The sequence below is a fragment of the Mastigoproctus giganteus genome, chromosome 5, assembly GCF_048544385.1.
Source record: "Mastigoproctus giganteus isolate SK-2022 chromosome 5, ASM4854438v1, whole genome shotgun sequence".
NCBI lineage: Eukaryota > Metazoa > Arthropoda > Arachnida > Uropygi > Thelyphonidae > Mastigoproctus > Mastigoproctus giganteus.
Window position 1 is genome coordinate 193347177 of NC_143579.1, and position 13311 is coordinate 193360487.

The following is a 13311-nucleotide window of genomic DNA, read 5'->3' on the forward strand; positions in this document are numbered from 1 at the left end:
AGTTCAGTACCAACATGCCCTTTTTGCAACGTTCATGCAGGAAGAAGGTGTTCCACAAGGTTCCGTATTGAGTGCCACTCTGTTTGCTCTTAGAATAGATTCAATTACAAGACAGCTTCCAAATACAGTCGAGACTTATCTTTATGCAGATGACCTTTCCATCTCCTGCCATTCCCAAAATATGAGGTCTATTGAACGGCAGCTCCAGATATAACTTAATAAAATACAACAGTGGTTTAGCCTCAATGGCTATCGGCTCTCGCAGCAGAAAACAGTTGCTATCCATTTTTGTAGGCAGCGCAAACTTCATCCGGATCCCGAACTTCAAATTTCTAATGTCTCCATCCCGATCACTAATAATATCAGATTTCTAGGATTATTCCTTGACAACAAGTTAAATTTTATAGACCATATTAAAAATGTACGTACTTCCTGTCTAAAAAAGTTAAACATACTCAAAGCTTTATCCACCCAAACATGGGGGTGCAGATCATATTTCTCTGCTTCGGTTATACAGGTCATTAATCAAATCTCGCCTTGATTATGGAGCTCCCATCTATGATTCTGCCAGATTGAGCGTATTACGCTGGCTTGATCCCATTCAACACAGTGCTTTGAGGATTGCACTCTGTGCTTTTAGAACGTCGCCCACACATAGTCTCTATATTGATGCTCACGAGCCCCCACTATCGTTACGTAGAAAAACACTGTTCCTAAAGTATGCAGTTAAGATACAAAGTTGTGCCTTGCATCCCATTCAATCATACTTGTTCAATCCACCATTAGAAAACCTCTTCAGAAATAAACCTAGCATAATAAAGCCAGCTGGTCTTCGCCTGCTTGAACTGATGGAAGTTTGGAATCTTTCCGTTCATTCCTAGTATGGGCTAGGCAAACCCAGGGTCCTGAGCTGGATATCATCATTCTTCTCTTTCTTAGTGATTCCTTTCAACTTCTCTCTCTCAGGGTAACTTGGCAAATTTGTTTGGCTGGTGAAGCATAAGCCTCAGGCTTCCTTGCACCCTAAGACTAATAATAATAATAATAAAATTTTTGATTTAACACATTCAAATTCTCTGTACTTGAACCATTAATGATAAGTGAATCATAAATGTTTAAGTAAATATTAAATGTAATTTGATTTACTTTCACTGAGTATAAGTAAATTGCAGTACTAGTGCCCAGGTGGCACAATTAGCATTAGTAGAGGCATACGAATCAAGAAAACAAGTTTGTGCAGCATCAGCCAAAAAAGGAAAAAAAAAAAAAAAAAAACCCTCCCATTTCATTCATCTATTCATTCCAAATGCTTGTCCAGCTCAGCCTTAGATTTATTTAAGCTATCAATATGACTAAAGGCAGATATCCACACATCTATTCTACAACTGTATTTCCTTAGCTTGAATCTATGCCTCCTCAGATTAAGCAAGAGGAAGAATCCCATCAGCAGCGATCTTGCTCAACCCATTCAAGGCCTTACACGTCAATCAGATCACCTTGCATGTGCCTAGTATCCTGGTGCTGCAATTTGCAGAATTTAAGACTATCTTGGTAAGAGCACACTTTTGTTCCCCTTACCAATCTTATTGCCCTTCTTCTACTTGTACTTGTTCTAGCAAATCTACATCCTTCCTAAAATGAGGCCTCCAGACCTGTACAAAGCATTCAAGGTGTGGCCTGACCATTACCCTGTACAAGGGATAATCATCTCCTTATCCCTGCTAGCAAAATTTCTATATACTAGGGGTTTTCAAAAAGTAAGGTAACATGTTTTTTCTCTCTATGATGTTTAATAATATGAAGTTGAAATTACACACCAAGAAATAAGTGAACATGCATTACTTCTCCACATAGTCTCCAGTTTTATTGATGCACTTGTCCCAATGATGGATCAGTTTATCGATACCAGTACTGAAGCAGATTATGCCCACACGCAGAAACCAACATCACACCACCTGATGAACTTCCTCATCCATGGTGAAATGCTTTCCTGAAAGGTGTTTTTTCAGAGGGTCGAACAAAAGGAAATCTGAAGGTGCTAAGTCGGGGCTGTAGGTGAGATGTGACAGCTTCCCAACAATTATGGCATAACCACTCAAGGTGGTGTGGGCAGTGTGTGGAGTTGCGTTGTCATGCAAAACAAAATCACACCACTTTTCAGGAGTCCTGGTTGATTGCGTCGAATTTTGCCTTTCAGTTTTTCCAATGTTGCACAGTAAAGCTGTGCATTGATTGTACCTCCCTTCAGTAAGAAATCCACCAACAGAACACCTTGGTGTTCTGTTGGTGGATTTCTTACTGAAGGGAGCGCGTCCCAGAACACTGTGGCCATGACTTTTCGGACATTCGGAATAGTTTTGAATTTTTTGCACATAGGAGATTGTGGATGTTTCCAGGTCACGAAGTCTTGTTTGCTCTCTAGGATAAAGTGACAAATCCATCTTTTGTCTGCTGACTATATGAGTTAGAAAATCCTCTCCTTCATTGCTGTATCACAACAGTTTCTCCAGACACATCGCCATGTGTTTTGCTTTGTCATCCTCTGAGAATTCTTTTGGCACCCAGCAGCAGCAGCACACCTTTTGAAAGCCAAGGACATTGTAAAAAATTTCGTGAACAGTTAATGCACAAAATGTTGTCACCTGTCTAGCTCAATGAAGGCCTGCCTGCCCGATTTCAATCTTCAATGTCAACATGATCCACTTTAAATTCATTGCACCAAAAACACACCTGCTTCTTTTGTCATCACCTTTTTGCCATACACAGCAACCAGTTCATGGTGAAGTCACTTGATGAAGACCCTTTTGCTTGCAAAAAATGAATAACTTCACAAACACCTGTTTTGGACCACATTCGCACAGTAGCTGCCATTTTTGCAACTGGAACCTGCTATAAGGCAGCAGTACCGCAACACTACACTGAAGGTCTTTTTGAATGTTATTAACAGTTCTGTCTGTCTGTCTAGCACGTTTCATTTCATTCCCTTTCACCATTATTAATAAAAAAAAAATGTGTTCCTTTCTTTTTGGAAACCCCTTGTATCAAGGCTTTTGATCGTGCTGATAAAATTTAACTATAGTATTCCTTACAGTTTTGTTAAGAGTGAATTATAAATATTTCATTAAAGATAATCTCTTCTCCTCACTCCCCACTCTAGGTTGCTTTACTAGGAGTGCAAATGTTGTGGACGAGAGATGCTGAAGAAGCTTTAACGTATGCAAAACAGAGTAAAAAGATTATGCCAACAGTTAAAAATAAATTTAATGACATTTTAAAAAAGTTGATATTTCAAACAACACTTGATTTAACAAAGTATGACAGAATTAAATTTGAAACATTAATCACCATTCATGTTCACCAGAAGGATATCTTTGATGAATTAGTAAGTATGATATTGTTTTTTTGTTTTTTGTTGCTGTAACAGTTATTGTATGATTGTGTAGTGTGTGAATCATTACCCTCATTTTTCCTATAGGTTTTTCGTGCAGAATTTCCTTCTTCATTTTTCCTTCTATTTATGGTTTTTTTTTTATCGTATGATGTTAGCAATACACGAAGGAACTAGTTTTTTCCTGCTTCCTTCGTGTATCGTGGCCGTGAGATCCAACCAAATAGAGCAGCACCATCGTGATATCCAAGCCTGAGACGGGATTTGAACCCGCGACTTATTATTATTATTATTATTATTAGCCACATGGTACAAGGAAGCCTGAGGCTTATGCTGCACCAGCCAAAAAAAAAAAAATTCCCGAGTTACCCTGAGGGAGAGAGACAGAGAGAGAGAGAGAGAGAGAGAGAGAGAGAAGTAGAAAGGAATCACCAAGAAAGAGAAGAATGATGATATCCAGCTCAGGACCCTGGGTTTGCCAAGCCCATACTCACCAGATGTGAGCCCCCGGGGTTAGGGTTTCCTGGCAGGCACTTTACCCACCCAGCTAGCCCGGTCGGATTGCGGTTGTTAAGCAGACCAAACAGAAACAGTCATTTCAGTGGGGAGGAAGTGGTGAACATTTAGGTGGTGAAGTCCATGAAAGGTAAAAGTAAATCAGGAACCTGGGGGCTGATGAATTCCATCCATTTGTATAAAATAAGCAGCAAAAGTGATAAGCAAAGCCTTTGATCATAATTACGAAAGCATTCTTGGATTTAGGGAAGGTCCCTATAGATTTGAGATGTGCAAATGTCTATTCTATTCATAAAGGATGTGGGGGGGGATGAGGGAGTGAAGTGAGTAATTACTGACCTATAGGCTTGATGTCTGTTCCAGGAAAAATAATCATATCAGTTAAAAAAATATTGTAGGATCGTCTTGACTGTAATACAGATACACAAAAATCACAGCATGAATTTGTTAAGTGGAGATATTATCTGACCAATCTGATTAGCTACTAACAAGGAAAGTGTTTATAAACAATTTTGGCATCATATACTTGATTTCAGTAAAGCTTTTGACACTGCTCCACATGCTGCTGTACAAATTGCAGAAGTTTGGTGTTAGGTGCAAATTAATGCTATGGATAACAGGATGGTTGAGTGGTAGAAGATAGAAGGTGGTTATAAATTGGCCATGCTCTTCTTGGACTAATATTATTAGTGAAATTAGTGAAGTCCCTAAGAGTTCACTGCAAAGTATTAATTGAAGAATTGAAAAGTATTAATTGAGAGTTAAGTTAAATGCACACTGGAATTGTTCCAGGAAGCAAAATTCGAAATTACTTCAAGTGAATGTTACTTTTAGGTCATCTCTAGAAATATTAAAACTCTGTAATATTTAATCATAAATAAGATCATCACACCACATCACATTAAATCACCAATCGCATCTTGTGATTTAATCACTAGATGCAAACCCCTGGGGTTATAAAAGATCACGGCCTTGGTACACCCAGGGTCCTGAGCTGGATATCATCATTCTTCTTTTTCTTGGTGATTCCCTTCTATTTTTAACTCTCTCTCTCTCTCTTTCTCTCATGGTAACTCGAGGAATTTTTTTTTTTTTTTTTTTATGGCTGGTGCAGTATAGGCCTCAGGCTTCATTTCACTATGTAGATAATAATAATAATATCTGCAAAATGAACTTTCACAGCTGTTATTGACTGTAATCTACCAGACCAGCGAGTATTTTCCATCTAGTTCCTTTGTGACCACATCATAGTATCCAATAAAATTGGTCAGACAAAACTTCCCCTTAACAAACCCATGCTGTGCCTGAACTATAACCGAAATGTTGTATAGATGATCCTGCAGTGCTTCTTTAACCAGTGCCTGCATTAATTTCCCCTGAACAAAGGTTCAACTAATGGGTCTGTAATTACTTGTGTCTCCCTTTGGTCTTCCTTTGTGAATTGGGGTCACATTTGTACATCTCCAGTCCATGGGTACCTTCCCTGAGGGTTGATATTTTTTAATGTAACCAGATTGCCCAGTAAATTTAGAAAGAAGATCCCACCTTTTTGTACTATTTCCAAAAAAAAAATTATACAAAATTTGAAAAATGTCGAAAAATGATGAAACGTTATTACAACAATTTACGCTACATTAATGACTAAATTTAAATCGTGACTTGCACAACGAATGTACTCTGCATTTGATTGGATCCTTTTAATGCGCAACTGCACACCATTATAAATCCCACTCGTGGCATTAGCCCCATCATCATTACATTTTTCAATGGGAATATTTAGTTTGTGTAATGTTATCCATCATCATTTCTGCCGAATGATCATTCATGTCATAGAATCCTGAAAATGTTTCACAAATTTCAAAATCTTTGGATTTTTTCATTTTCATCGCGAATTATGTGAACATGTCATACAATAACACTTAATTGATCTTTTTTTTGTGAGATCTTGAGTAGTATCCAAAATTAGTCAAATAGAATGGTGCTGAATTAATTTTGAGTGTAATACTTTTCTTTTGTTAATTTGGAACCTAAACATTCTATTAACTCATTTCGGATAGTGGGGCTTAAATAAGCTACTTAACCAGATGGCTTATTAATAATTTGTTTCCTACATCATCATAGTAGGAAAGTAAACGGACCTTGCGATAAAAAATCACGAAATGTTAAATAATTTTTTGCCAACATAAACGTTATCTGAAATAACCATTCTAGTACCATTTTCCAAAATGAGAATCTGTATCCTACTTGTTCCTCAAGATCTTCAAACCATTGAAGGCCTTATACACCTCAATCAGATCACCTTGCAGGTGGCTAGTCACCACTGTAATTTGCAAATCTTAAGCCTTTCTTCTTAAGAGAAACCCTTTTTTCCATTCACCAATCTAGTTGCCCTTCTCTGTACTCATTCCAGCAGCTCTGCATCCTTCCTAAAATGAGGCCTCCAGACCTGTATACAGTACCCAAGGTGTGGCCTGACCATTGCCTTATACAATGGGATAATCATCTCCTTATCCCTGCTAGAAAATTTCCTGTATATCATTGACAAGACACCATGAGCTACTCTTGCAGACTGTCTGCATTACTCAGAAAACTTCATATCTGACTGCACAATTACCCCCAGGTTGTTTTCATTCTCTACCACCTTGAGTGTAGTACTACACAGTTGGTATTTTACTCTGGGATTACTGCTACCCATATGCAGTATTTTACATTTGTTAATGTTAAACTTCAGTTGCCACCTCTCAACCTATCTGCTCATGTTTCTAGATCCTGTTTCAGTAGCGTACTGTCATTAGCAACCATTCTTACCTTTGTTTCATCACAAACTCTGATATTAAGCCTGATATACCGCTTATTCAAATAGGCCTCTGGGGTTGGGTATATTCCTACTATGATTTTTAGCGTTTCTCACCAACCATTGAAGTAACCAAAATCTTAAAAAGCTTTGTATTTAAATTTACAATAAATTTACAGTAGATTTTAATTTAGCTATGGAGGAGCTCGAAGCTAGATTATTCAATGATATGGGTCTCCCTATGCGTCTGTGGAAAAGATACGTTGATGATATGTTTTCAGTTATTTGGAAGGGGAGTGAAGATGAGATGTTGAATTTTCTTAACAGCTTCTCCCTGTTCATACAATTCACCTCTGAGGTAGAAGAAAGAGGGGTTTTGCCGTTCCTGGATGTGTTGATCTGTAGAGAAGGCCAGTGTTTGAAAACAAAAGTGTTAAGAAAACCTATGTGCAAAGGCCAATACTCCCATTATAACTCAGCTCAGGCCAACCATCACAGGAACAGTGTGATAAGAGCACTAGTAGAAAGGGAAAAATCGCATTGTCGTACCTCAGAGGACAGGAAAATAGAGTATGAGCGTGTTATGGCGGATCTTTTGAAGTGTGGCTACCCCCAGAGGATCATAGAGAAATACATTAGTGGAGGGCAGAGCAGAGCAGATGTGAGTCCTTCACGCCAATAGCCACCGCATACGTTCCCTACTATCCGGGTTTAACCAAGCATATAGCTTGTATACTAAAGAATTACCAGACACGCTGTGTGCAGCTCCCAGGTCATAAGCTGCACACGGTCGTGTCACATGTGAAAGACCCCATCTCACACGAAAATATAAGTGGAGTCGTATATATCATCAGGTGCCTGGAGTGTGGAGGAAACAAAACGGCGCCTCAAAGATCGTCTGGGGGAGCACACAAACGCGATAAGAAATGTGGATTATGGTAAATCTGCCGTAGACGTTAACCAGTGCCTGATATACCTTTGTCAATATCATTAATAAATACAGAAAAAAGAACAATAGATCCAACACTGACCCCTATGGGAACTCCACTGATAACATTTGTCCACGAAGAGCAGTGTTCATTGATTACTACTCTCTGTCTTCTCCCACTCAACCATCTCTTTAGGCTATACTGCTGCAATTTGTACTGTTGTCTTCCATGTGCAAAATTATCAAAAGGTTTCCTAAGATCCAAGTATATGATATCAAAATTATTTTTTCCATCCAGTTCCTTTGTGACCACATCATAGTATCCAATAAAATTGGTCAGACAAAACTTCCCCTTAACAAACCCATGCTGTGCCTGAACTATAACCGAAATGTTGTCTAGATGATCCTGCAGTACTTCTTTAACCAGTGCCTGCATTAATTTCCCCTGAACAAAGGTTCAACTAATGGGTCTGTAATTACTTGTGTCTCCCTTTGGTTTTCCTTTGTGAATTGGGGTCACATTTGTACATCTCCAGTCCATGGGTACCTTCCCTGAGTCCAACAAGCTCTCATAATTGTGGCTAAGGGTTTGCTTACTGTCTTTGCTGCCTCCTTTAATATATCTCTATAGATCCCATCCGCACCACGCCTCCATAGCCAGGTGGGAAGGAGCAGCAGTGCGTAGCACACGCTCCTTGATTAGACCGGGGTTCGAGCCCGTCACCACCAAATACAGAGGATGCGGAAAGGCCAGGAATGACCACCGCATATTCACGAGCAATATGGCCTTAGTTGCTGATGCTCTTAAAAACCAAATAACAACAACCCATCTGCCCCAGGTTCCTTTTTTTATCTTTATCTTCAACAAATTCTCCTCCACTTTGCTCTGGATTATTAAAAAATTATTTACCTCACTACCATAGTTTAATACACCTCTGGTATTCTCCTCCCTGAATAACCTCTCATGTGTAAATATAGATGCAAAATACTCATTTAGTTTGTTAGCTACCTGAACAGGATCACCAATAGTTTAACCATTGATATCAAGTAGATCAGTCTGATTCAACCCCTTCTAGAGTTTACATAGTAAAAGAACTCTTTGCTGTTTTTCTTTGCATCCTTTGCCAAAGATTTCTTGTAATTTGTCTTTACCTGCCTAATCTCTTTTGTGACTTGATTACAGACTAGCTTACATTTTCCATAGACTTCTGTGTTACCTGTTAATTTATATGTATCCCGTGCATTTTTTCTTTTCTGCCACATGTTCATTAGTTGATCTGACACCCATTTAGGCCTAAACCTTCAAGAATATTTCTTAGTTGGTATGAAAAGCCTAGTAGCTTCCACGGTTAATTCTTTGAATGCTACCATTTAGAATTTGCTGTTAGTAACATTACCAGTTGGTTCCTCTGCATGGACTTTAAATTTAAAAACTGTCTCAGACCACAGTAGTCCACCTTTATGAAAGCAAAACTTTTCCCTTTACCCCTGATGGTAGTTATCTCTTTGAGTAAATCCCACTGCAGCACACTGTGATCACTGCCACCTAGTGGTTCCTTTATCTGCAGATTCTTAATGTATTAAAAATCACTACTGATAATCAAATCAAGAGTACTACTCCCTCTGTTTGCCTCCCGAACATGCTTATATAGAAAACAATCATCCAATAAATTCACAAAAGCCTTGCTAGTGTGCAAATGACCAAGCCACAAGTTCCAGTCAGTATCTGGGAAATTAAAATCCCCAATTCATAGACAATGTGATTTACTGGGCCACTCTATTTCTCTGTACAGCTGTTCATTGTACTCATCAGTGTTATTAGGCCTATAGCACACTCCTACTCTCAATTTTTCTTTCCCAGTGCTTATGTCACACCAAACTGATTCAATATTGCATTGCCCACCCATGTCAACTGGATGCACTTCCTTAGATTTTATGTGTTTCTTAAATTATAGCATAACCCCTCCTCCCTTCCTATTCTGTCTATCCTTCCTGTACTCATTGTACTCCCCAAATTCCAAATCTGCATTCCTTATATCTCTGTGACTTCATGTTTCTGATATCACAACAATATCTGCCTCTCATGTTTTAACCAGCACCTAAAATTCATCAAATTTATTTACTACACTCTTAGCATCTGTACATGCACCTGTTCTTATTCCTAGCTACCCTAACACAGCCCATGTATTATTGTTCATTGACTCCCAGCAGTTTCTGAAATCCTGGGCACCTTGTTTTCCAGGCTGTTACTCATTTAAATAGAAGCAGTGCAATAATGACTTTCACCTCTGCCAGCGGCTACTGTTTATCTATTAGGCTGTGTATCCCCCAAGCTAGCAGTTTTCTGACCCTCCTAACACTGCCTTGATAGCATCAGCAAATATTCTTGCATCCTTTTTATTTCAGTGTATTCTATCCCTGTAGAAGCAGTCTGTCCTGTTAACAAGCACAGACCATGGTGAAAAAAATTTTACACCCGGATCCTTGCGTAATCTTTCTAGAGCAGAATTAATTGACAAGGTCCTCATCATATACTACCTCCTATCGATTCTAGGCAGAATTGCAGACACATTCAAATTCAACCCTAACTCGCAGCTTTTTTTCAGTATTGACCTGTATTTGCTAAGTAATTCTGCTGTTCTACTCTTAATGGTGTCAACGGTACAACAATATCACCTTTTGTGCCCTTAAAAGATATCTGCTCTGGAATATCATCACCTTTGCCCCTGGCATACCCTGGTCCTGTTTCACCTATCCTTTTGGCACAATATATTTCTCATTTCCCTGATAATAGAGCGGCCGACAACGAGTTCCTGTGGGACCAGTGTATTGCCTTGGGCATTGCTGTTGTGTTGCCTGATGTTCAAGTGTAAGCTCTGGCATTGAAGTGGGCAGCTAAGTGCTTGTTGGGCCCCTAATTTAAGTCTTTCGAGGGCAATACCCTATTCTTCAAGCTCTCATAAAGGCCCATATAAACACTGAGTTCACCCTTCATTTCCTCACACTCTTTACATCGAGTATGCACAAAGACATTCCCCATAGCAATATCATGTCTTGTTTCTGATTGCTCCACCAACATCAAACAAGCAGTACATTTCAAAAGGCTGTGATTCAGAAAGCAACCACCCCCCCTTTCTTCTCCCCGAGCCACAGCACTCTCACTACCTTGATCCTTTTGCTTTGCTGCTCTGGTCTGAGGCATGATTTCAATTCAGTTTTAATACAATTCAAATATAAATTTAATACAGTTAAAAATATTACACTAAACTTTTATTCCAATGCAGTAATAACACTACATATGTATATTTCCGTATCGAGTTTTTTCTCCTTCCGAATTACGTTACATTAATTTTGTGTCTCCTATCAGGTTTAAGTTATATGTACTAAGTTATAACATTACATTTGTAAAATATAAGTGGTTATATATATTAAGTTAAAACATTACATTCGTAAATTTGTAGTATTTACGATAGATAATAAATTTAACTATCTATTGCCACCCTTGTGGTTCGAACTCTCATGCCAGCTATCTATGCCAAATCATCGATTCTAAAAGCTCTACTATTATTGTTGTCGTACGTTATGTCTACGTGACAAGTTAAATTATTATAACATGTAAGCAGTGCTATAATTTATAGTTTATAATCCTCTGCTAACACTCTTTACACTGCTACAAGTTATGTAGAAACTTCCAGTATCTTCTGTACCAATACGAAAAACAGTAGTGGCAGATTTGTATTCTACTATCGATACAATGTCGGCAGAATTGACTGTGTTTTTCTATGCAATTACAAGGCCACGTAATGAATAAATGCACAAAATTAATCAGAAAATCTCAAAAAAATACTATACTAATAAATTTAAATCAAAAGTTATACAAAAACAATAATTTCAAATCAATAAAATTAAAAAAGTTGCCTTAACAGCTTGTGAACACAATCTGCTACCAAACCCAAATTACTTGGCACTCCTGGAATTTTGTTGCATCACCCCGGTTGAAAACCATTGACTTATTGTAATGAGGTCCTTTCCCTAGTTGACTGAATTTTTTCAAGTGTCACCCCTCAGCTGTCTGCACTGGTAATTGTTTCAGTTACCAACAACTTACTGTCGAAAAGAAAAAAATTATTACCAACTAATCTTACCTAAACCACTGAACTGCTGTTTGAGTTTGAAATTTCTGGAAAAAGCCTGAAAACAAATTGATTTTGCCATTTGCCAAGGACTCAACTTTTGGTGTGCAGGATGGCAGTGATGGTAGAAGCAGAAATCAGAAGCTGCTCCTCTGCTATAGGTCTCTGTACCACCAATAATTAATTTCTATTGTTGTTGCTAGAGCTTACTCTGCTAGCTACGTTTCGGGACTGCAAGAATACACTGACTGTCCCCACAACGATCCAAATGTTACAATTATGACATGAAGGTTAGGTTAGAATTTCATTGTGTTGTGGTGTCATAAAAATGGTTTACCATAATTTTGCATCTAGGGAAAAGGAAGTTTATAGTCCCATCATCAGTGGCAAGACTGTGTTTGAAATGTTGTTTAAGCATGGATTCTGTATCTAAAATAAGACAGCACACTTCTTGAAAGGGGTCCAATGGAATGTTATTGATGAGAATAGCTAAGCAACATTCATATGGGGAGAGTGTATGATACAGAACATGGTTTTTTGATGGAGAGTGGTGCAAAATTGTGCAAGTCATATGACAAATGCCCAGCCTTCATTTTAATTCTGGAAAGTATTTTGGTTTTTTTTTTAATTCTGCTTAAATGGTATCAATATTTTACCTTTTCTTAATAAATTGCCATAGTTAATTGTTTGTACTTTTAAGTTTTGATAAAAAACAAATAAAAAAATTTAAAACATGCTATGTGTTTTACACCTTTTCTATTAAAAAAAAATTAGTTCTGCTGAATGAAAATGGGAAAACATTTTAGACATAAAATAGAAACATCCATCTCTTAGTCACTTCTATTAGTGCCATATGTTAGCCACTGTTGAAACTATTCACCATCAAGTCTGAGCTGGCTCTGTGCCAAGTTTCATTGGTATGCACGAAGGTGTTCTAGTTGAAAGTAGTGTTTAAGTTGGCATAGTAAAATCATGTTATGGATTCCAGGACTGACCAAAGTGTAGCGATAAAATTTTATTTAAATCCAGAAAAATGCAATTAAAACAGTTGCAATGGTGAGTGCAGCTTAGGGACATAAAGTGCTAATCATGATCCAACATTTTTCGCTGGTATGGGTGATTCCGTGAAGAGCAGGAAGATGTTTAGGACAATGCACAGACACGACCATCGAAAAATTTTTGTGGCTGTTAGTGGAAGATTGTCCTCTGTCCATCAAAATGATGACAGACCAGCATCATGTCAGCAAAGATACCATGTGTTCAATTGTTGTCAAAGATTTGGGTGGGGGGAAGAGGAAATTGTGCTCACAAGTTGTACTGCATGCATTGATAATGGACCAGGAGGAGGAACAAGTTGCTGCTTGTTGAGATTTAATTGAGAGGGTAGACAGTGATACAGACTTTAAAAAAAAAAACTGTTGAATCCTGGTACTTTGTATACAAACCCGAAACAAAAAGATGATCAGCTGCAAGGGTTGGAGAAAATTCACTAAGGCCAAAGAAATTCTGGTTCCGAAAGTCTCAAACCAAAATGATGTTGATGATTTCTTTT

At 38.1% G+C, this 13311-nt stretch overlaps 1 protein-coding gene across 1 annotated transcript in view; it reads left to right on the plus strand.

Annotated features, from left to right (window-relative positions):
- Positions 1–13311, plus strand: part of LOC150085960 (dynein axonemal heavy chain 8-like) — a 1559705-nt gene that overhangs the window by 611685 nt on the left and 934709 nt on the right. Inside the window, exon 38 of the mRNA XM_090374756.1 lies at positions 3158–3382. Coding sequence (XP_090230882.1) covers positions 3158–3382 — 225 coding nt within the window. The remainder of the gene's footprint in view (positions 1–3157; positions 3383–13311) is intronic.